This window comes from Astatotilapia calliptera, chromosome 18 (genome assembly GCF_964374335.1).
Source record: "Astatotilapia calliptera chromosome 18, fAstCal68.1, whole genome shotgun sequence".
NCBI lineage: Eukaryota > Metazoa > Chordata > Actinopteri > Cichliformes > Cichlidae > Astatotilapia > Astatotilapia calliptera.
Window position 1 is genome coordinate 28,587,623 of NC_137439.1, and position 25,608 is coordinate 28,613,230.

The following is a 25,608-nucleotide window of genomic DNA, read 5'->3' on the forward strand; positions in this document are numbered from 1 at the left end:
AACAGGACAACAATGAGACAACCCCCAAAACAGGTATGTTTTTACAGGTGGACACTCACAATTTTCCCTCCTCATCTTTTCTGACTGGTTTTTTCACTAGCTTGGCATTTACAAAAATTGTAAACAAAAAGATTTTTTTTTACTTCTTACCGACAATAGAGAGAATTATCACCACGAAATCAAAAATGTTCCATGCAACGGTGAAGAAATAACAACGGAGGGCAAAGATCTTGATCAGGCATTCGGTGGTGAAGATCACAATAAAAACCAGGTTGATCTTGTTGAGGATGGACTCCATTCGCTCTGACTGCTCATCGGTTTCCACCATCATGGTCACCATGTTGACAATGATGAGCATCATGATCATAATGTCGAAGGCTTGCTTAGACACCAGATCAAAGAAGAAGGCTTGGATAATGTTCTAGGATCGGGAAAGAACAAGCAAGAATACAATTTAATTTATATAATCCTTAACAAGGTTTGCAAGGTTAATGATATCACTTCAAAAAAATACAAAATATTTTAAACAATATATAAAGTGTACAGGTAAAAATCTGTATCTTAAAAATGTGCTACATTTGCAATTTATATAGCTTTACCGTGGGTCTGGGTATTGGCTTTTGAGGTTTTTTAGTTCCTAACTTCTTCATAGCATTGTAGTACTTCTTCTGCTCTTCAGTCATGAAGATATCTTGTCCTCCTAAGTGGAAAAGAAAAATATCTCACGTTACTTTCTTTCCTAAAACAATGACAGGAGTTGTTTTCTTTTAAATGTTCAATCTGGGGGAATTAAAACCAAAAATCCTGCCACCTTATTCTTACTATAGAAAATTTTCCTTTGTACTTTTATTGGACTATTCATGCATTTATTTCTGCAGCTTCAAATAATAAGAACTGCACGCAAATATCAAGTGATCCCAGCCTGAAATCAGCGTTTTTAATACTCATCTTTCTTTTCTGCTGATTGAAATTGTCAATGATGACACCGATGAAGAGATTGAGGGTGAAGAAGGAGCCAAATATGATGAAGACTACAAAGTAGAGGTACATGTAGAGGTTGATTTCTTTTATCGGTTGTTCCTCCACCTAAAAACAAATGGGTTCATTAGTCAGTTAGTTAGTTAGAATTTTCATGGTATAGGTGTGGAAGAAAATAATATACTTACTCCTCTTGAATCAACAGCTGCATACATTATTTCCATCCATCCTTTAAATGTAGCCTGTAAATAAGAGAATATAGTACGATGTCATGGTCCAGGCGCTGCATTGTAATGTTATAGTAACAGCTGATTTCATTTTTAGAAAGAAAACAACAGTGAAATGTCTTTTATGATCTGCTGTAAATATTGCAACATGAGAGAGACTGATTTAAGTGTCTGGACAGAACAGGAGAGGAACAAAACAACAACATGAATAGTGAACAAGTTCTCAAGGTGTTTATTAGCAAAAACATGCTGGCATCATGTTTGACAGGTTAAAAATAAAATCAACTTACCACTTGCAAAAGAGAAAGGTAGCCAAGCCCCACATTGTCAAAGTTGACCTTGACTTTTGTCCAGTAGAACTGGGTGTCATTCATGGTGAGGCAGTCTGACTTGTTGTTGACCAAAGAGACACTGTGGATGAACCCCGTTCTGTTCACGCACTTTCCAAATTTGCCGGCGAACAGATTGACTCCCATGATGCTGAAGATCAGCCAGAAGATGAGACACACGAGCAGCACATTCATAATGGAGGGAATAGCTCCTATGAGGGCGTTCACCACGACCTGATGAGCAAACAAGAAATCAGGTCAGTCCCAGAGAAATAAAGTATATTCTATTGTTGTAAGCAGCTTATCTTTGTGATCTCTGTAGTGCACACTAGTCTGGTAATCTTGTTTTCTACATATGCTATGATGTGATAGTTGAAGTTTAGTTTCCCAATTCTAACTTGAAGCCAACAGGACAATTTTTCACAGTGATTTACGTTATGACAATCCCTTGTATGATAATACATGTGCTGTATGTGCTGTGTGTTGATAATCAATTTCACTCTAAATCACATGTATGATTTTTGAAAGTACAGGAAAAGTCAGTGGGATACATAACAATGTGGCGATACTGTCATACAAATTCAGGGTATATGGACAGACACACACGTTTATACACATGGCCACTTTATGAGCTACACCTTGCTAGTATTAGTGTGAGACCCCCTTTGTTTTCAGAGCCCAAATCAAAATCACTCAAATCATCTCCCCCCACATTCTGGTGCTTGCTTTGAACCTAAGCTGGCCCTTTTACCATGTCTCCATACCTAAATGAATTGGGTTGCTTCCATGTGATTAGGTGTTAGTAAGCAGGTAAAAAGATGTACCTAATAAAATGGCAGTTAAATAAACGGAGTGGCTGTAGCTCAGTAGAGCAGGTCATCTACAGATCGGAAGGTTGGTGGTTCGATTCCTGGCTTCCCCTAGTCTGCATGCCAAATATCCTTGAGCAAGATACTAACCCCAAACCATTGGAGTATGAGTGTGTGTGAATGTTACTTAGAAAGCACCTAGAAAAATGTGCTTGTGTGAATGGGTGTGAATGGGTGAATGCACAAGTTGTGTAAAGCGCTTTGAGTGCTCAGAAGAGTAGAAAAGCGCTATATAAGAACCAGACCATTTACCATTTAAACTGCATTAAATCACAATCACTAAAATAAAAGTATAACAGCTAACAGCTACTGTTATAAAAGTATAACAGTACTGTAAAGTTTACATTTAGTATGGCTCGGTTCAGCATGTACCCTATAAAACACATATACTGCTGGAAAATCTAGTTGTCAGAACTTTAGAGTAATTTACATTTTTTACAATAAGATTGGGAACTATACATGTTTGCACAAAGTTTAGGGCTAATCTAGCAAGAAGCTAAAGAACTGCTGTCTTTCGTTGGATAACTAAAGACTTTACATGTAACAAATCCCTGAAATACTACAACACATCCACAGTGACATCAGTTCCAAAGTTTTATCCACTCAGCAGCTGTTGAGACATTTCTACCTTGTAGAAAACTACTAATCAATTAAGCTGTTGTGGTAGTCCCAGTGCTAAAGTTGCTTTATAACTAAGGGTTTATCCATAAGTGAAAGAATATTAATGAGATTAATCAGGATGTTAGTAGCCAACAGTGACAGCAAAGGACAGAAAACATATTTCTCACCCTCATGCCCTCAAATCTGGACAGAGCTCTGAGAGGTCTCAAAGCACGGAGGGTCCTCAGGGACTTGATGGCAGTAAAGTCAGAATATCCCAGTGAATTTGCTACCAGGCTTATCAAGGACACCTATGTGGAGTACAGAAAGGTGTATGAACTCTGAGAATCATAAAACAGACATCTGTGCTTAAACCTTTGAGAGGAAACAGCGAAAAGTACTGAAAAAAACAATATCAACTGGTCTTATCAGCACATTTGCCAAGAAAGTGAGTATATTTTTAGCGACTCTTATAAAGAATCAAAAAAACGGAGGAGAGTCGTAAGAGACACGTCAGAAACATTTAAAGAGCCATAGTCACATTTTTTGTGTGTATTTTGGGACATTCCACAGTTAGGAACACAAATATTGTATTTTTGAGGTTTAGATTTGATTTGGTTTTTGAATCATCGTTTCAGCAAATTTAGACTTCCACTCTATTCTACATCCAAAAGAGACAAAACAAAATGGTATTCCGCTGTTGAATGACCCTTGGATGACAGCTATGGATGAAAATGGCATGAAAGATATGTGAGAAAGTCGAGTCATGAAGGATGATGAAAAAACACAGACAAGTATGCACATATGGTAAAAACAGTATCCATGCATGCATACTCAGCTATATATGCATATAAATATGTATATATATCAAATAGAGTGAGTTTTATAAAGAAGTTTAATCTGTCTTTGCCAAATTTGTTTCCCATTTTGTTCCAAATTGATCCAATAAGTTCATTCAAAACAATTTAGGGCTAATAAGGTCCCAATGATCTGTATTTCTTTATAAAAGTCCTTTTAAAGATGCGTTTGGCCAATATATCTAAAGAAGATACTCAAAATCAATTTCAGGACTACAGAAGTCTTTGGCTCCACCACAATACAGACAAAAAAAAAATACAAAAATATAGCAAAAGTAGGAAAGAAAAGTTTGCTAGGACTTCCTTTAAACATAAAAAACAGAGAACGCTCGGTACCTGAGTTACACCAAACAGGTCACACATGAATTCAGCTGGTGCAGTTCAAAAAGAAGACTTTACGTTCCACAGTAAACCAGATCTTCTGTAGATAAGCCTCAGATCACATGAAACTGCGTTTGGTTTTGATATAAAAGCCAAGGTCCTGTACCCAAGCGGTTCAAACGATGATTGCTGAGAGCGGTTTTTTAAATTATTCTTATTTTAAATCTCATTTTATATGAAAAGCATTTGTTTAGAAACAAGACGGTGGCTTTTGATATCGCAACAAAAAGCGCTTACGAGTGAAGAAACACAGAAGCATTTGTGATGCGGATGCAAGTTTCCAGTCCCAGACTCCATACTCACCTGGGACCTGCTAACTACAACTTACCCTAACAATAGAGCGGTCTGTGGCAATCTGTGTAACAGCAGGTGAAATCAGAGGAAGTCAAGGGCTGCATGCCTCGGGCACTTTGAGTGACTAAACACTTACAGAACCGCATCCAGTTCCCCACAAATGTGTGGCAAAATCCTACTGGGGAACGGCCAAATCCTGACATGAGAGCAGCTGCAAAAATCTACAACGTATCTACTGTTTCAGTGTGAATTAGCACTTAGTTCTGCAGCGAACAGGTTCAGGTATTGAAAATGTTGTCTAGAGCTAATTCACGTGCTCTCCTGTGAAAAATCTGGCATCATTAGAGCTATAAATCCCACAAGTACGGCATACATTCAGCTACATCCTTTCACGTTATATGATTTGAAAACCAAAGCAGCAAAGCGTTAACTTACATCCACAATCAGAAAGTCGAGCCAGCACCAGTAGTTTGTAAAATACGTCTTGAAGCCGTATGCAATCCACTTGAGGAACATCTCCAGGACGAAGATGTAGGAGAAGACTTTGTCAGCGTACTCCAGCATCACCTTTATGACTTTTCTCTTTTCAATGTAAATGTCTTCAAATGCCTGCAGTATAAGAAAACGCAGCATTACATTTCCATTGCTCAGCATAAGAAAACCATCTGTGAGAAGTTTTTTTCTTTAAAACTACACAAAAGGCGCAATTTGGACATCAGCCAGCTCAACGTCTCATCAAATCTACTGCTGATACTGTTGGTCAATCCAGAGATTAATAATTAATATTGGTATTGGATCAATACTAATCTTTCTAATTAGATCTAGGACCCTTACCAGAGCCCCACTGCTGAGCAGGATCATGAAGATGATGAATGTCTCAAACCAGCTGTGCTCCACAATCTGGTAGCAGGTCTTCCTCAGCCTCCACCAGGCCTGTCCTAGTCCATGGCTGGTGTTGATGTTACAGCACTGGCAGTGTCTCATGCAGACTGATGACCGTGTCAAAAAACAAACCGGCATTTATCACAGCATGAAGGAAAAAAATAAACATTTTAAATGAATGCACGTTAGCAGATTTAGTGAGGTTGCTACTTTCGCTCACATTCAGGAAAGCATTCATCAGGCTCCATACTGTCTTCATCCAGCACTGACAAGTTATCCTCTTCCTCTCCGGGCTTCCTTAGATCCACTGTGCTGCCCTCTGACAGGCTGATCTTCTCCTACAAAATAAAGTCTGAGTGTTTACAATCACGTGCCCTCGTATGGAAACAGCCCTCAGCTCTTTGACATCTGCATGTGTAAATACAGAATATGAATCTATATTAAACTAGCAAACAGTGATTTGTTCTGGTTGTGTTCCCCAGCCTGTTGTGATACTGCTGATGCTGTTGTCATACATTCATGTCACACATTAAGAGTTTTTTTTTAAAGAAAAAGAAGTTGCAGCACATTTTCCTGCTCCACATGAGCCTGCGTGCATTCATCCCATCAGAGCCGGCGCACCTTGATGGACTTTCAATCTCCTGTGAGGCTTACTGCAATTTTGATGAGATTTTCACGTGTTGTAACAACAACATATTTCATATGATTTACAGGACAGAGGTGCAGCTTCAATCTCGTAAAATGATACGAAATTTAATCCAGCATTAAAGGGCATGCACGGGATCTGGAAACCAAATTACCAGCATTGCTCATCTTAGAGTTTAAAGACAGTGAGAAACATAATGGACTGATGGCACATCAGAAAGTAGTAATTGATCCCATTTAAGCAAAGGAGATTTATTTACACTCTAGAGAAGACTCAAATACTTAACTATAGGATTTCTTTTTAACAATATTCTTACATATAATATGTTTATCACTTTTGTGTGTGTTTAAAGCTCTGCATATGCAGAGCAGCTGCAGATGCCCAGTTAAGCTGATGGACGATTGGAGGCCCCCCCCGCCCCCATTTTTCATGATGCCTAGTTCTAGTGTGGTGTGCAGCAGCGCATGGGAGGGAAAGAGGAAGAGAGAGCACCAGACTGCAGGCTGCCCAGCTCAGCTGTGTCAGTTTAATCTGCTCTACAGCGCCTGGCTCCACATCTGGCCTGCTCCTGTTTTTCTGCCAGACAGGACAGGAACGACACATCCTCCGCCTCAACAAACGCCCGATCTGCAGGACAGTCTGACTCTAAAGCTTTCGAATGAACACAGTCAAATCCAAATCTATACAAAAACTGAGGAGTGCTATTGCACTCTCACTGTTGCGTTTTCATGCAAATGAAAGCAACTATACACACGGTGTTAGTTACTGTTGCTGAGTGCACGGTAAACTCATTTAATATGTACAGAAATGCAAACAAGAAACAAACTGTATCTCAGTCATTACAGCTTCGTCCAGTGTTGGTGTGTAAGTTAGCTGTCTAATGCCGGGCAAATAATACTAATGCACCTACGGATCAGGGGTGAGCTTTTCAAGCTGCGATGCCTGACCCGTCGAATGCTCGGTGTGCTTCCCTAAGATTCCCTAAGAGGCTTTCAGAAGTGTGCTAAAGACATATCTAGGCAGGCATTTCAGCGATGCACCGTCTGCTGTATACGTCCTGCGTTTCTAACACTGAAGTCTTGAACTGCTTTAATCCCAGATTCTTTTGTTCAGTTGTTCATGTTTTTATCATTTTGATTTCTATAAACGTGTTCTGCTTTCAATTGCAATTTTCTTTACTTTATATTTCAATGATTTCAATTATGTGTTCTTCCAATGTTTGTACTCTTAATAATCATATAATCTTACAGTACTCGCTAATGGGTGTAAAGAGTGCTGTGGACAAAAGTACAGGGAGACCTAAACATCAAACCTACAGGAGTTGCTCAGCCATCCAAACACATGAAGCTGCACACAGTTTTTGTGCTGATGGTAATGCCAGAAGAGGTTTTGAGTCAGAAGAGCATTGGTGACCTTTACTCACTATGCACCTTACCACTTGGCAACCTGATACTGTAACTTTAAGTGGGCTGTAACTCCATGGGTCATTGCTGTGGCTCCTAAAAGCTTTCCCTTTGTAATAATAGCACTTACAGTGGATCGTGGAATATCTAGAAGGGAAGAGATATCGAATGCTGACTTCTTGCTACAGTGACATCCTGTGACAGCGCCACCTTCAAATTCTGTGAGCACTTTGGAACGAGCCATTCTTTCACAAATGTTTGTAAAGGCTGACTGTGTGGCTAGGACGCTGATTTTCTACACGTGTCTCAATGGGACTGAAAATCTAAATTCAAAGGATAAGATGTGTGGCTTAAATAGTAATGGCCTCATTTTCCTGTTAGTTAGGGATAATCAACCCCTTTAACATGTGTGTACTAAATATAGCTTTAAGCATAGCTCGGCACACATTCAACCACATCTCATTAACATGTGTGTGGGTGTGCGGGACTCTATGACAGACTGATTCCATAGCATCATCATCATCATCAGAATTAGAAAACACAGATGTTACTAATAATATTTAGGCTACCAGCACAAAACATATATGCTTAAACATACACACATATGTTAAACAGTATAAGCTCTGTTTTAGCCACAGCTAGTTTGGAAAGTGTGCAGCCCTTCTGTGTCCAGTCATTAAACATGATAAACTAATCCCACCATTTTGATATCATGTTCATTCTCATACAGACCCTTTGTAAAAATTAAAAGCTTCTGAAAAATCTTTGAAAAAACTTCAATTATTCCAGCACATCTCAATTTAATAGGTAGATCAGACAATAATTTCAAAATCATAATTTGTTGTCAACGTGGACTTCTTGAGTTTATCTCAGCATATACAAACAGCAAAAAACCAAGTAATTACTCATTTATATAATAAGAAACACAAGCCAAACAAACAAGTTGAGTGTTTCAAATGACAAGATGAGATTTCATTCTTAGCGAAAAGTATGCCGATAAAATCACATTCTCTAAAGTATGTAAGTTCAGAGAGCATTAAAGCCTGAAGTTAAGCCCCAAACATGATTCTGGGCACGACATACTTACCAGTTTGTTTTCTTCATCCTCTGATGACTCTGAGATCTCCTCCTCCTCCAAAAACTCCACATCTGACTCCCCAGGCGCGATAGGAACAATGACAGTCAGGTTTGGGTTGGTCATGTAGCTGTCCTCCTCTGGTACGATGTACTTCTCTCCATAACGTCCAAAAATCCCCCCATTGCTCTCCATGTGATTTCCGACCGGCTTGAGGGCCTGACTGGTTTCCTTGGCTTTGTGTTTTCGACGCTTCAAGCTCCTGTTGCAGAGGTTGATGACGCTTGTGACAATCCAGGAAAAGCCGGAATGGATGCGAGCGATGGCAATCTGAATGTTATTCAAGTCCCCGTCTTCGTCTGGAGCAGAGAGATTGTCTGAGCTGAAGGAGCTCAGCAGCAGGGCCAGAAAGAGATTCAGCACCTGTTGTTGACATACCAAAAAATGTATGTTTACTTACATCTGAATGGATGAAACTATTAAACTTGCTTATAGCTATTTAGCCGTAACCACTTAAACCCTTAGCCCCTTTCTCTCTTTCTTTTTTGCATCTACAAATAAGAAACACATTTCAACCAAATTTGCTTATGCACAGAAATGCTACATCCCATTTCCACACAGCCTCTTTATTCAATATGCCACACTCCACAATAATAGGTGGTGGTGGGTAGTGTGTTAATATGGCCTGCAGCAGAGATCCTTGGTGTGAAAAGGGTTAACAAAGCAGGACATTGTATAGCCATATTATGCTTGTATCACCATCTGATGCGCAAAGCTCTGAATTGTTTAGTATGTATGTATGCTTTATCATTTGACATAATGCCGGACATGATGTCCCATATATTTTGTCAACATTGGCAAATCCCGCAAAGTTCTGCAACAATGATACGCTCAGGTACATATGGCTGATGTTTCAGGCCTCCTGAAGTCAAGGTTCAAAGCATCCAACTCCTAAGTAATCTGTCTGCTAGCTTAGAGAGCAGCAGCACGGGGCATAACACTGCACATATGTGTGTGTGTCTGTGTGTGCATTCCCTTCATGGGTGATGTGCACAGTTGGCAAGGATCATCTTTAGCCACTGAGCTACTCAGAGATGGGGAGCATGAGCAGATGATTAGTGATGAATGCCCTCCGACCTTCTCACCCCTAAGCATCCTGGATAATCCCACAGATAAACTGCTTTCCCACGATTCATGTGCACAGAGAGGTTCCTGTCCATTAAATTCCATAGGGAGCGCTGTTGTGATCTGATCTTTAGGCTAACAAGGCAATACAGTCAATGAAAGTGTCTCTATCCACTAATAGCATCTATGTGATACTTGAGAAACTGCTATGTACACCTAGAAATATCTAGTACCATTCTTTTGACTGGGTTTGAATTATGCAAATCTCTTGCTAATTTTTTGTCAAAAGAATTTAAACTTATCCTAACTACAAAAGTCGAGGGGAGCAAGTGAACAAGTAAATAAAACTAGATTTTTACTGGGTTAAAATAGTGCTATACTAAAATACAACTATTTCTGCATGTATTTCTATTACCAGGATCACCACTGGAACGACACCACATTCAAAGCAAAACAACGTTGACTATAAACAAATCCTGCAAATTCAGCGCGCTTTTGTATTCTTTAATATCAGCTCACAGGAAACGGCTGGCCATATGGGGGGAGCAGTGAATGTGGGTGGGCGTATACAATTAAAACGGAATTAACTGCTGTTTTTTTTAACAGCTGCATGTGTTGGCTTGCAAAATGAGTAAAAATCAAAACTTGGTGTTAAACGGGGTGAACGCTCTGCGGTGTTTGTGCAACACTTGGGTCCCCATTTCACCCGTAAGGCTTAGCTCATTAGTGGTGGATAAAAGGGCAGTAAAGCTGCTCCAGCACTGAGTTTGTCTCTTGTCGCTTCAGTTTGCACGGCAACATGTGTAGATAATACACATATGATGCAGCACAAATAACAGAGGGTTTTTAAGTTGAGGTGATGTGTAAAAATGCAAGTGAAAATAGAACGAAATGATCTGCACATCTCATAAATCTATAATCTATTAAATTTGGTAGAAACTCTGCTAAATCTAATCTGAAGCAAGACCATGACACTTTCATTTAATACAGCATGCTGAAGAGTTGCTCATTTACAGATATACAAACTAATACAGCTTGCAAATTTTAACATAATTAACTTGAAGGATGGTCCATTCACATAATACACAATCAGCAGTCCTCTCTTGTGCCACGTAATCCCAGATTACTTGTGACATCACCAAGTGGATTTGGTAGCATTGAAACGCTACTGCATCGCTCTTAGTCATCAAATACTGTTTAAAGGATAACTTTGCCTGTCACAACTTTGCCTGAACATCAAAAGCACTTCTTCTGTTAAAGACAAATGATACACTCATACCCTCCACATATCCTCCATTTTTTTTAAATCTTTATTAAGGAGCAATGGATTCAATCATTTTGTAATGCTTACAAAAATCCATACTTCTATATGTTTAAATAGGCTGAGTAATTCCACGTACTGCCTGGACACCTTTTTTTAACAAGTCCGTTTTCAGAGTAGTTCAGCCACTGACCTAAACATTTAAGGTATGTTCAAAAATAACAAACTTTAATTTTCTCAGTCTCCCCTTCCAGGTAATTTCCCGGGGAAGTGCTGCTCCAGTTCCTGCACAGTTGGTAATTTAACTGCACAGTTGGAAGCAAATCTCAGGGTGGTGGGGAATGACTTGCTACCACATGGTGATGTGACAGTAATTTCCACACTGAAAGTTTGACTTTGGGGTCATTTCTGGTGAACAACCATGTTGCCTGTGCTCCTGACATGATGTGAGGATGCTCTCTGAGTCGGGTGGCTATGACTTTGAGATCACTGCTATGAGCAATGTGACGGTTGCGGCATGAAAGTTGGTCAGTTTGTGACAGAAGTTGATGTTTGCTCTCTATGCAAGCGCAGCTGATCAGAACAGGACTTCCAGTGAGAGCTTTCCAATGAAAGAACGTGAAGGAGGGATCAGATAGTTTAAATTAGGACTGGATTCATTTTCCAGCTTTTTGACTGCACCTCGTGCCTGATCCTGTAGTTGGCATTTGCAGCAGCAATGTGGTGCATGTAGGACTGAGGTAAATGTCACTCAGTGCAACACTGTGGTTGACTCATTTCTACTGTCTGAACTTTACAGCACAGAGGAACAGGGGAAAGGCCACACAGACACTTCTCAAAAGAAACTCTTGTTGAGTTTAATCTTTTTGTGAGCTTTGCCGGTACAAAAAATATAGACTATCACTCAACATAACCTTAAACAGGTTAGAGTTTAAATGCCAAGTCATAATAACTTACCACCAAGTTCCCTATGACCATGACCAACATGAAGACCAGGATGCAGAGGGGCTGGCCAGCCACTTCCATACAGTCCCACATGGTCTCGATCCACTCGCCGCACAAGACCCTGAACACAATCAGGAAGGAGTGGAAGAAGTCCTTCATGTGCCAGCGAGGCATCTGACAGTCAAAGGAGATCTTACAGACACAGTCCTGATAGTTCTTGCCGAATAGCTGCATTCCCACCACAGCGAAGATGAAAACAATGATGGCCAGCACCAGCGTCAGGTTTCCCAGGGCGCCCACCGAGTTGCCGATGATCTTGATGAGAGTGTTGAGAGTGGGCCAGGATTTTGCCAGCTTGAAGACTCGCAACTTATGATAAGAGAAATGTGAAGACAAATGATGCTGCATCTTCAGAATAGACTATTACACTGTACAAGTTGCACAAGTTAACTAGACTTCAGAGTTAAAACCTTAAGAGACTTTTATGTTTTTAGATGTAGTCTGATTATTAGATATAATGTGCAACTCTGACAACTCTGTTCCTAGGTATCATCATTTTTTTAATGGACATATTATGCTTTGTCCATATTTTTATCTTAGACTTCACCCATCCGAGAACCCTTAGTTCATCAGCTGTCTGTTTCCCATTGCAAATAGTTGAATCTGCTCCCGTGTCTAGGTTTTGTCTTCTGTTCATCAGGAGCTGATCAATCGGAAATAATTAATCAATTTTCTTCAAAGTAACACAGAGAATGAACAAGATTTCCCTCACCAATCTGAAAGATCGCAGGACGGACAGTCCCTCCACATTGGAGAGGCCCAGCTCCATTAAACTGAGGCAAACAATGACGCCGTCAAAGATGTTCCAGCCCTGTTGGAAGTAGTAATAGGGGTCCATGGCAATCAGCTTCAGTACCATCTCAGCTGTAAATATACCAGTGAACACCTAGAAAAAAACACAGAGTGACAAAAGGACATTTAGAGGTGAAAAATCCAGCAAAACACTAGGAAGATTATATAGCTACAGCTTAATTAGTAGAGCATTCACTGTCTTTTAGATGAGTTGTTTCTCTTTTGTTGACCACAAATAAACAATTTTACACAACCGCCTTCAAAAGATGTGTAATTTGAATTTTATTAATGAGTGAACTAAAAACATTTCAGTGAAGGTTTCTGCACACAAACCTTAGTTCAACAGAAAATATAACAATGTATTTCAATGTGTTATTTCATTTTTGTTGTTGTTTTTAATTTATTCATATAAAGGTACATATAAAGTTATATAATTTTAAAATTACTTAATGTATTAATGTATTTATTTATTTACCAAATCTCTGTCAGAGTCTAAAATTCACCGGTAGGAAGAGATTTCAAAACAGAACAACAGGAAATCAATTCCACCTCTTGCTAAAAATACTCCATGTTATTAAAGATAATCGCAAATAGTCTAAAACAGAATCTTTGACAGCGGATCAGCATCACTGTATTTGACCTCCTGTCCTGCACCTGCTTTAAAAATCAACCTGTCTGCAAACAGAGACGGATTATCTGAATGCCGGCCAGTTCAGTTTCCTCTCTGTTCCACTCTCCTCTCCTTATCTAGCACCCGACAGCACTTATAGAAAGTGTGTTAAAAGCTGGAAACATCCCTCTGGTATCTTTAAAACCCTCTTACCAGATTGCCCACTGAGAGCATGGTGTTGAACTCATCAGTCATGGGGTAGTGTTCAAGTGCCATGAAGAGGGTGTTCAGCACAATGCATATGGTGATACCAAGATCCAGGAAAGGATCCATCACCATTAGCTTCACATACTCCTTCAGCTTCAGCCACCAGGGGCAGCAGTCCCATATCAGATACTTCTTGGCATACGTGTACCAGCAGGGATGGCACTTTTGCCTCGACTCCTCCAGCTCTGCAGAGACACCACACGGAAATAATTTATATCTGCAGATAACTTGATCATTTTTGAACAGCTAAAACCTGAAACCAGCGGCGATTCTAGGGTCCTTCTGCTAGCAAAGTTAACTAAAGTTAAATGTTATTTGGGCAGGTGGAGGGTTGGTTGAGAAAACCAGTTCTAATTTCTTCTACTATGCCTTCATTATAACAGCTGAGCATAAATACAGAAATCAGGGGGAAAGCTGGTTTGGCTTTGTTTGGGAAGTAGCAAAATCCACCTACTGGGACCTTAAATATGTTAGGTATCATCTGCTTAATGACACAAAACAGTACTAAAGAAATAATGAGAGATATATGCATTTGTTACACTATTTTCTGATGTAATAACTTCCTGGATATGTTATTTAGCAACATGTAGAGGATCTAGTAACCTTCAGACAAGACCAGGCTAGCTGTTTCCAACCCTTTTGCTAAGCTAGCTTTATATATCCCCAAAAAGGGATGTAATTTCTGAACACTTCCTTAAACAGTGAAATGGACGCACCGTCCATGGCATCACTATAAAAGCTGACAGAGCTCAGGCCCCTTTTCCTGCGCACGGGGGATGGATCTGTCACTGTGGGGGAAGGTTGCAGGAGAGGCCTTGGAACTGTCTCCTCTGTGCTGGAGGGCTTCTGGCAAACAGAAAATATCTAAAAAACAAACAAACAAGGCTGTATTGTCATGTTCTTATAAACTCATATTTAAACTTTTCAGAACAGTCTCATAACAACGGCTCCGTCACTCACTGTGTCTTCCCTGACTCTCTCCATGCTGTGAGCTGGCATGGACGTAGAGGTGAGCAGACCCATAGTCATGACTCCATTGTGGTCGAGGGAGATGTTCAGTCGACCGTTGACATTGAGGCTGGGGGTGAAGATTTGGGAGCAGTGGCTTCTCACGCTGCCCGTTCTCCTCTTCCATGGCGTCGCTGTCGAACTGGTGCGACTCCTGAAGACGTCTCCGTGAACGCTGTACTCGTCGTCCGCGAAGTCGGCCTCTGAGTTGTTGCGAACGCGGAAGGAGCTGAAGATGCTGTTCTGGCTTCCTCGTCTGGTGCTGAGCGGGTGAGAGGATAGCGTGGCCAGCAGAGGGTGGGCCGGCAGGGGGGACAGGGGAGGCTACAGAAATATGGAAGAACGCATTAGCTTCTGTGGTTTCAACCATTAACAACTCGACAGCGCGCTCCTTAAGGTTACATACCATTACTTCTTCCAGGGGCTCCATCTTCTGTTCTGCAGCTTCTTCTGCCGTTTCTTCGGACAGCGTTCTGTGAGATCGTCTTCTTCTGCTGCTGCTTCTTCGTATACTTCCTGTGTACTTCACACAGAATGGAGACAGCTCCGGGGACAACACTGAGTCTGTCTCCTGTGCTTGTCTTTTTGCTGCCAGCTTCACATGGGATGAAATTGTTTGAAAGAGTTACAGTTGTGTCTGTCTTCAGCTGAAGGCGCACATGAAAATATGACAATGCACCGCACTTACTCTTTGCTCTCTTCTCAGGTGTTCCATGGCCATCTGAAACTCTCTCTCCTTCTGCCAGGCCTCAGCGATGGTTGCCTGATTCTGCTCCTCGTAGGCCATGGCCACCACAGCCAGGATAAGGTTGACCAGGTAGAAAGAGCCCATGAAGATCACTAGAACAAAGAAGATCATGTAGGTCTTCCCAGCTGAACGCAGAGTCTGTGGGAATCAAAGAAAGTAAAGGCAATAAAAGCAAATTCACCAGAGTCACTGGTTCAGCACTGTGTATAGTCATAAGGCAGATCATATGCTAAAGCTAAACAACACAGGTCAGTACAAAAAGGTTTCTGGCCACTTTGTGAAGTGACGTCTTATTCAATATCCGTTTAAGTATGTTAGTTGTGTTTCTCCACTATGTCACCCAGTTACTGATTCTTTGTGAAAGTGAAAACTACTTTGGCCCCAGAGAAGACCAGCAAATAGAAAAATGCTCCGAAAGCTCACAAAAAGACAACAGAAGTTGAATAAAGAACAAAGGACATGGGAAAAAAACTAAACAGAAGGAAAACAAAAGGAAGTAGAAAAGAACAAATCTGGGAGACAAAGTGATGAAACATCTGCTTAAGTAACAGAAACCAGAACATGTGAAAGACTGAAGTGAGGCAGAAGATGCAGGTAATCTGTGTTTTAATAGCAAGACACTGTAAATACATGTTTGCTCGTACATTTCAGCGTTAGCTCGTCACTTCCACAGCTGTTCTGTCCCCAAAAATGCTTCTGTTGTGTTTTCTAAGGGTCTTTTCTTTGTGAGCGTTTGAGTTGTTTTTCTGTTTCTATTGTGTTTTATTCAACTTCTATTGTTTTTTTTGTGAGCTTTGGTGACGTTTTTCTGTTTGTTGGTGTTTCCTTAAGTTGCAATGCGTTTGACCTCTTAGAGCCACTGCTGAAAACACTGAACCTATAAGAGGAAAATTGAACTTTTAAGTTGAAGGTTGTAACTACAGGATGCTGATAGATGAAAAAACCAAAAGTAGAAAATTGCACCTGGTGAAACAGTTTTTCCCAGTAGTCCTGCGTCATGAGACGGAAAAGTGCCAGGAAAGCCCAGCCGAAAGTGTCAAAGCTGGTGTAGCCATAGTTTGGATTCCTCCCTACTTTTAGGCAGTCAAATCCTTCTGGACACTTCCTGTAATGTGCAAATGATTGAGAGGTAGAAGATAAATGATTAGAGGCCAGGACTGATAAACAAAGGCCGAACACAGGAAATTAAAAGCAGCTGCGGAGAGATATAGCCGTGCCGGTGTGCGTGCTGCTTTCCCAGAGTTAAAAACATTCTACATGTGGCTCTGCGGCCTTTGACTTCACAGAGAAAACTGGGAGATGAGTCAGTAAGTACGTACTATCATCACCGTTATTTCAAAGAAGACGGCACTTGAAACCTGTTTCAGACAGGAGCACTAAAATGCACTGGAGCAAAAAGAGATTAGCCAGATGGATATCAAATTGCAGCAGGAAAAAAAAATCAGCTCGATTCCAGCGTCTCTGATCTTCATTGTCAACATAGTGGCATTACAGCAAATATTTAAGTCCAGCAGCTGAGAACAAGCTGGACTGCCATGTCAATCTCAGTGTGGAATAATTTCATAATGGCAGGCAAACAGCTGGGCGGAAGAGCGCTGCTGTGAGAACAGCTGTGGATCTCACCAACACGCCAGCTAAGCAGGAATGCTCACTAATATCCAGCAGCGAGGGCAGAGGATGCTGTGTGAGGCCAGCGACATCTTCCTGTCAGGCTGGCCCTCTGCTACATCACTCACACCAATCTGTTCACCTCTGTTAATCAATGCACATTTAGTTTATTTCATATCAACATTGTTGAGCAAAATTAGCAAAAATCTTTCTGTCAACTCGGCATCTAAACAAATGTTGTGATTTAAAAATTCGACTTTTGTCAAAAGGAAAACTTTATTTAAAAAAAAATGCACACTAACTGAAAACAGTATCATGCCTGTAAAAAATAACTGTCTTTTGTTTTAGTCTTTGTCAAGTTTGTCAGCTTAAAGAGGCTTTCAGAGCACGTGCTAATGGAGACTGTGATTTCTACAAGACTCCGAGTGTACTCCCAACTGTAAAGTTTATCCCGGAAATTTCCACCTTGTGTTTGCTTGAAGATGCCACATGCCATTGATTTTCTATTGTCTCTGGTCACAACTGCAAATCACTTCCTATGTGCACTATGTGGAGCTTCCTATACACTGCAGCTTAATGCGTCTTCAAGCAAACATGCCAAGTATACTGCTGAGTTCCTGTCAACTAAAGCTGCTTCCTGACAGGAAGTGATATACGGCAATGTCCAATGAAAGACCATGTTGGGTCTAAACTCAGAACAATTCACTTTAACAGACCATACAACCTCAATGACATTGAGCGACTAGCTGGTGATGCGACGAGGGCAGATCCGAGATAAACCACCAAGGAGAGTATAGGTTACTGATGATTGACATCCATGTAAAGCGGCCCTGGTGTGCTGGTGATTAATTCTTACGTCTGAGATCATTTTCAGCACAGTACTTATAACTTGACTTTGGAACATTTTATATACTTTACACATGAAATGACTAGTCTGGAAAATAAACTGCAGCTTAATTAAAAATGAAAATAATAATACAATGGTAAACAATGCATGGAAGGTGTCATATCACTAAGTTTAGCTAACAATATTTCCTGTAATCATCACTATTCCATGTTTTCATCGTGTCATTCTGCAATCAAGTCTGAGCAACTTTCTGTAGGTGCTCAGACTAGGTGCCTCTGTATGCAGTTTATAAATGAATAAACTGCACTCAATGATATGCTTGTTAATCCACTGTTGTCCATTAAACAGCTACAAAAATGTGAGAGTCCTTTCGTAGTTTTGTAATTGTGAACAAGGTGCCTGCAGAGTTCATGTCCCATTAGTCTCTATAGCAACTGCCCAATGGAGCAGCTGCTGATACACACAGATATAACTCAGCTGTGCATCACATCTAAGTATTCTGCAAGTTTGTTTTTTCATGCATTTTTACCACTTGCTATTACTACTATTACTATATATATCTGTTCTCAGGCTCTAGGAAGTTATTTTTATATGAATTCTCTACCATAGTACACTGAGCAAAAATTCCCTTTTATTTTTTTACTTTACTGTTTGGGGGCTTTTGCCTTGATTAGAAAGGAAAGCAGGGAATGAGTGAGTTGGGGAAGACAAAGGTAAAAGCACCTTGGGTCAGAGTTGAACCCGGGCAGCTGAATTTAGCCTTGGGGTATATGGTCAGCTGCTCAAACTATGAGGTAAAGCAGTACCCCCATTTCATTCTTTTAACCACACGTCATTAAGAACAAACCCATGGCGACAGTGGCGGTCTACCCCAACTTCCTCAAAGCCTCTTGAGGAAGTTGGGGTAAGAGCTAAAAAGGACAACACTTATTGATTTTTTAAGTTAATCCAAAGAGGAAACCCAGGGAGCTGAAAATGAAGCCACTGCTGAGTGATGCAATCTGCAGTTCCTCCAGTTGAAAAGGCCTTATGATTTTATTAACCTGTTGCTTACTGGAATTATAGGAAGCATGCAGCCAAAAATCTAAAAAGCGACATGTGAAAAGAAAGGCAAAATATGAATAATAATTGATTTTACAAGTCATCTTGTGCAATCATTGGAGCACAGCTAACACAGGGTCGGGTGTGTTAGACCTCTATTAAAGCCCTTTGCTCCATGTTTACAATGTTTGTTTGTTTTTAATATTATATATGTGAGGACAACATCAATTTCCTGCTGTTTGTATAACAGCAGGAAATAACATCTGTCGGTGGCAACAGTTTTTTTTCCTGGGTGGGGCTAAGGCGGTGAGTTTCCTGCCCGCATCGCTCCAGCTCAGGGCAAAAGTGGAAACTTTCAATACAATCAGTCATAATCCTTAATGCATAGTGGTTTTAAGATGTAAGGGGATAAGCACTTGCCTCGACTCTACAGTAGGCGTGATGGGGGCTATGCGCATGTGTGTGACTGTGTGTGTGTGTCATCATAACGTATCCAAAGCTTTAATTTGGAAATCTACTCAGGGATTACTTGTTGGAATACACTCAAAAGATTAAGCATCCTCTATGTTTTACGTCCTCCATCCTGACCTGCTTAATATCTTGCTCTCCTCCACAGCCAGCCTCAGAAAGTTCCATCTAAAAATGTTGCACAAGTTAAGAGGCCATCTCAGTTATCTGCCAGTAAAACCATAAGCTACCTTATGGTATCTTTAACCTGTCAAGCATGTCACGAATCTGTGCCACTCTTGCTTTAGCTGCAGTTTAGCTGGAGAGAAAGTTTTTTAAAAATGCAGTAAGTGCAACAAAATGCATTTTCTTGATGATGATGTAGCAATGTTAAAATAAAAGGGGACAAAGACGCCATTAAAAACAACAAAAAGGTTCAAACTCTGCTGTATCGATTGCAGCGCTCTGTTAGAGCTCCACAAATGGCAAAAACACAAAAAGCGGGCAACAAAAGAAAGTTCACATGTAGTGACTTGTAGGTGGGACAGCTGGGTAGGTCTCGCCTGATCTTACTGACCCACTATTTAAGTGAGTTTAGTGACATCATTTCCCCGTCCAAATCTTTTGCTCTGACTTCAACACAAATTACTGAATCAGACGGTACTTCTTGGGAGATTAAGGTCCTGTGCTTTTGGAGGAGAGGGATTAAAAACTAAAGGGTGGCTGGATTCTGTTGCCTCTAAAAATATGTGACTACATTCATAATAACTATAACTGGGAATGGGAAGGATTATAAGTTGCAAATTAAATATAAATATGTATTTTTTAATTGTTCTTTGAATTCTATATAAAAACTGGAGTTGTGGCAGTCAGATAGTGTTAGCTTATTCATACTGGCAGTTTTTGTCTTGACTTGATTGATTGATTGATTGATTTGATTTGATTTGATTTTATTGATTAGCATTCAAATATCTCAGTGAAGACAGAACAAAGATCTACCACAAAGCAAGAAAGCATGAGACAAGGCTAATCAAAAGGTATTGGCTGAAGCATTTGCTTATTACGCCTTTTTGCATGCAGCTCCTGTACACAGGGCTCAAAGCAAATAATAAAACAAAGCAAAAACAAAACAAACAAACAAACCAAGAAGAAGAAGAAGAAAAAAACTTTCCACCTTAGAGAAGTAACTACATCAAAGCAAAAGAATCAAGAGGTTTTTTTTTCTTCTTGATTATTCTAACAAAATATCTGCATGAATTAAATATATGCTAAAATGCTAGTTTTAGCCACGGGCGACCGTGGCTCAGGGGGTTGGGAATCGCATCTGTAACCGGAAGGTTGCCGGTTCGATCCCTGGGCTCTCTGTCCTGGTCGTTGTGTCCCTGGGCAAGACACTTTACCCTACTTGCCTACTGGTGTTGGCCAGAGGGGCCAATGGTGCCATATGGCAGCCTTGCTTCTGTCAGTCTGCCCCAGGGCAGCTGTGGCTACAACTGTAGCTGCCTCCACCAGTGTGTGAATGAATAGTGGTATTGTAAAGCGCTTTGGGTGCCTTGAAAAGCGCTATATAAATCCAATCCATTATTATTATTATTAGTTATTAATGTCGGCTAAACATTAGGTCCTTATTCAAACATTAGCTGATCATTTATAGAAAACGTCAAACTCCTCAAACATTTTAACTCTAAATATTCTCTGCTTTTATTAAAATATATATTTTTTGTTTTTTAGTTCACTAGCCTGGTTAGCTGTAACAAACATTGTGCAAAGGGTTAGCTTTGAAGCAAGAGGAGCTATTTTTGGTGCGCCCTTTTTTCAAGAATAAAAAGTTGATTTACTTTATTCTTAATGACAGTGTTTGAACAATTTGAACTGGTATCAACAAAAAATTGATAACAGCCATTGTAACAAAATTTCTGGTTCTTTGAGGAAAAAAACTTCTGTCCACGCAAATGTCAAAAACAGCTATTTTTTGACACAGTGATTGTCTCCGGCCAAAAGCTACTTTTTGGCCGGAGACAATCACTGAGCTTACATAATCCAACAGTACTATGCTGTAGAAGTGAAGTGACCACCAGTGACAACCAGAAGATTGCTTCGAGTATGTGACTAGCTGAGGGTCACAAAAGACCATTTAGATCAACTGTGGACAAATCTTTTTTTTTTATTTTAGAATCAAAGTAACTAAAACTTGGCTATAATCTTCTGATCATTAATCACTTTGGAAAACATGATCTGATAGGGTTAAGGCTGGAATGGACCGCTGGAGCCCCTGCTCAAAGCGTGTGTTATCTCCACTAGCAGCATTCTGTTGGATTCAATTGAGAATCCAGAGCGTCTCATAAGGAGGCGGAAGGGTACCTTTCGCCATACTATTAGACGCCTCGGGCCGGGACAAATCGTCGGTATGTTGGAAATGAGAATGCTCTGAATCTAAAACCTAAAGGGTCAGGAGAGAAAAGCATATAAGACATGATTTAAATAGGGAAATAGCATGAGGGCAAAGACCACTACATTGTGTAACATCACTCTCAGTGAGATGCACGTGGCTAAAGCTGCTTAAAAGAATACAACATATGAAACTATAATCCACAACAACATCCAAGGTTGACCAGCGATGTTTAAGCAGACAAATCAAGTTCAGGTTGGCCAAGTTTTTTCCCTTCATTGTATTACTCTGATTCCTCTTGATATAAAAGGAATCTGGCGTGCCTTCTACCGTAACATAAAGCTTCTGGTATGTTTAATTACAGAATCATATTCAACAATTTCTTCACCATAAAAGAGAAACATTGCAAATATGCTACATCATCTCCTGCTGTCTCTAGGTGCTTATCCCTGCTTCTCCAAAAAACATGACAAGCTAATGGTACATGAAGTAAATGCATGACATAAACCTATAAGGTTTCATATAGAACCACCTTTGTTTAACGTGCAAATAAATTGAAAACATCTGCATCAAACTTCCCTGCAGAGGCTTTAACATCATCACCATGTTTTATTTGCTATCATTCATTATCTTGTATTATTAACAAGAGCACCTAATGGAAGCCATTTGTTGGAGCTACAGGATTTCAGATTCACACAGATGGGTATTTAGTTCACTATAACCCCTGAACTGGGCCTGGCATTGGGCAGAGTCATCCTGTTGTGCTTGTTTCAAAAGCATTTGGATTTACAGGATTATTCAGTGCGTAGGCTGAGTAGCAATATTTGGATGGTTTCAGACTGTGCCTTTGACTGGGAACAAAGTCCATCACCCATTTCACCTATGCATTTACATCTATATTTACTTACATCTAAGGACCTTATATTTAGCATTGTTTTGACTTATTTTAGCTCAGCAAGCAGGTTCGTCAGAAGCACTAGTTAAAAGCTTCAGTACAGTCGAAATAAAAATATGATAACAAAATATCAATCCCAAAGTGTTCTAGTCTGCTCCAGTTACCCTAATCACAGCACAGAGCTTTTGAGATGATGAAATCTCCAAAGACCTCCCGCTCTCCAGCTGGCAATGCCATGTCTCTCTGTGAAGAGCTCCAGTGGAGCCGTGGTGATTATCCACGCCACATGTTGTCTTGTGCTCAGCTTCTCTCAGGCGAAACCTCTCCCTCCAATGGGATCAGTTACCTATATATTATACCTAAGTCACAGACTGAGAATCCTAAATGACAGGACATCATCTATCATTGAATCCTCCTTTTCTTGTGAGCCTTGAGCTACATGTAACTACACACATATATATATATATATATATATGATATTACATAAGAGCCAAACAGGTGAACAGATTAAGAAGCAGTAAGAAAAGTGAATGTTTACTTACCCCGCATCACTTCCATATCCACATATTAAGGCATCCTTTGCTCCTTCAACTTTGTAAAAATTATCTGAGGAAAAGCCAGTTAAACATACAAAAAGTTGTAATATGTAAAGTATTAAATATTACATTGTTAAGAGCACTGTACATCTGATGATCAATAGCAGGCTCTTCTATTTTTGGCTGACCTTCACTGCTGAGGAAGTCCTCCGTGGAGCTCCAGGTTCTGTTGTTGCAGATGAAGGATGTGTTGGGGCTAAACGAGGAGTTGACGCAGTGCGAGAGACTGCGGACGCACTTTTGTCGCAGTAACCCCATAAAAAGCTGCAGGCCGATGAGGGCAAACACGCTGAGACAGAACACGGTCAAGATCATCACGTCTGCCAGCTTCTTCACAGACTGGATCAGGGCACCAACGATGGTCTTTAGACCTTGTGCGTGTGTGTGGGGAGGAAACAATATGTATTGGTTGTATGACACCATTACAGAAACCTTTGTGAATAACATTTAGACATTTTAGAGAGAACTAAAAGGAATCAAAGAAACCTGATTGTTCTCTTACCTGGGATAACTGAGATGGTTTTCAGTGCTCGCAGTACTCGGAAGGTTCTCAAGGCAGAGACATTTCCAAGGTCTACAAATTCAGTCAAATATCTGGAAATTCATACAACAAGTGAAGAGAAATCACATCTTTGTCTGGAATGTAGTGTTACAAGTTTATATTACAGCTTTTCAGCTGGTCAATGTTAATCTGACATTTTGTCGTCTTTTAGCTCATATTTTGGTCTCCACCAACCTCAAACTATTTTGTGTTGAGCTGCTTAACGTTCCACTAAGTTCAATAGCTAGTCACTAACTTAGTCTGCATGGAGTTAGGTGCTGGGGATGCACAGTGAGTACAGGCTACAACAAAACATTTTTGTTTAAAGTCTCCTGTTTTTGCCCTTTGCTCTCAAAAACAATGCTGCAAGGGCTCACATCCATTCATATGCATGTCATGTGCAGCTTCAAGGATGAGATCCAGTAGAAGTGTTTGTTTTTTTGTAACAAAGCAAATGTTGTGTTTCAAATCACCACGGAGAATTATTGCTTCACTAAGTGAGGGAGAGGATTTTTGTTTTTATCAGATGATTGCATTACATTTTTCTTAAAAACTGTTCCTCACAAGAGAATACAAACACAGATTCAGAGAATCAGAAGACAGTGATGATGTGTGCAATGGTGAAATGATATCTGTACTCACGCCATCATAATCACCGTGAAGTCCAGCCAGTTCCACGGATCTCTCAAAAATGTGAATGGCACTGTACAGAAACCTCTCGCTAATATCTTTATTGCTGACTCGAATGTGTAAATACCAGTGAAGGTATACCTGGAAAAGATCCATGGTAGGAGAACACAATGTAGCATTAGCACCAAGGACAACGTTACACTGAAACAAACTGGAGCTTTAAATACATCTCAACACTAAAACTATTTATAGTAAGATAACAATGAAGAGTTGTGTTTGAGATATGACGCAGCCTGCTGAAAGAGCTTGAAAAAGAAAAAAAATACTACTTGTTTAATATTTGTCACCATTTTTAAAAAATCTACCAAGATTTGAAATCTAACTATAACTAAAATCATGATAAAGTCCAAATCTATAGACTGACAGATATAAAAAAAAAAGAAACTACATGTAGTGTGATGACAGCGTCACACAACTCATTTTCTCAGTTTGTGGTTTTTCAGAGTTTCGTGCTGTTTTACTGTATAAGTGGCACAGGCAGTTTATCTGCTGATGGTGCAATTGTACAATTGATTATCCTGTTTGGTGATCTGTTTTTGTAACTACATGGTCTTTATAGAGCATATATACACTCACTGACCACTTTACAAGATACCCTTTAACTTCAGAGCTGCCTTAATTCCTCATGATTCCTCAAATTCAACCAGCTGCTGGAAACATTCGTCAGAGATCCCGTTCCATCACATCCATAATTTGCTCTATTGGACTGAGGTCTGGTAATTGTGGAGCCCATTTGCACACAGTGAACTCACTTCCATGTTCAAGATTTCAGTTTGAGATGATCTGAACTTTGTGACATGTGGCTAGGAAGAGCCATCAGAAGATGGGTACAGTGTCTAAAAACTGAAAGCAGGCAAGATGAATCCATGCTTTCATGTTTTTTTACACCAGATTCTGACCCTACCATCCAAATTAAATGGAGACTCATCAGACCAGGTGACATTTTTCCATCCATCCATTCCACTTATGGATGGCGAGAGGCGGGATATACGGTCACTGTCACATGGAGCAACATTTTTCCAATCTTCCTTTTTGCAATTTTGTGAATTTAGTTTCATTCTCTTAGGTGAGAAGGTGTCGCCCCTGTGGTCTTCTGCTGGTGTAGGCTTCAAGGATTGTAATGCTGGGTGTTCAGACATGCTCTTCTGCCTTCTTCTAGTTGTAACAAGTGATTATTTGAGTTATTAGAGGTTCTCC

At 40.2% G+C, this 25,608-nt stretch overlaps 1 protein-coding gene across 1 annotated transcript in view; it reads right to left on the bottom strand.

Annotated features, from left to right (window-relative positions):
- The window catches only part of LOC113010049 (sodium channel protein type 2 subunit alpha-like), a 31,094-nt gene that overhangs the window by 4,298 nt on the left and 1,188 nt on the right, over positions 1–25,608 (bottom strand). Inside the window, exons 2-23 of the mRNA XM_026148852.2 lie at positions 24,364–24,492; positions 23,683–23,774; positions 23,309–23,551; positions 23,127–23,190; positions 16,321–16,462; positions 15,298–15,495; positions 15,016–15,204; positions 14,562–14,933; positions 14,318–14,465; positions 13,548–13,786; positions 12,645–12,818; positions 11,885–12,241; positions 8,554–8,964; positions 5,638–5,755; positions 5,370–5,524; positions 4,971–5,144; positions 3,192–3,314; positions 1,496–1,768; positions 1,167–1,220; positions 949–1,086; positions 600–704; positions 151–421 (exon numbers count right to left, since the gene is read on the bottom strand). Coding sequence (XP_026004637.2) covers positions 151–421; positions 600–704; positions 949–1,086; positions 1,167–1,220; positions 1,496–1,768; positions 3,192–3,314; positions 4,971–5,144; positions 5,370–5,524; positions 5,638–5,755; positions 8,554–8,964; positions 11,885–12,241; positions 12,645–12,818; positions 13,548–13,786; positions 14,318–14,465; positions 14,562–14,933; positions 15,016–15,204; positions 15,298–15,495; positions 16,321–16,462; positions 23,127–23,190; positions 23,309–23,551; positions 23,683–23,774; positions 24,364–24,492 — 4,169 coding nt within the window. The remainder of the gene's footprint in view (positions 1–150; positions 422–599; positions 705–948; positions 1,087–1,166; positions 1,221–1,495; positions 1,769–3,191; positions 3,315–4,970; positions 5,145–5,369; positions 5,525–5,637; positions 5,756–8,553; positions 8,965–11,884; positions 12,242–12,644; positions 12,819–13,547; positions 13,787–14,317; positions 14,466–14,561; positions 14,934–15,015; positions 15,205–15,297; positions 15,496–16,320; positions 16,463–23,126; positions 23,191–23,308; positions 23,552–23,682; positions 23,775–24,363; positions 24,493–25,608) is intronic.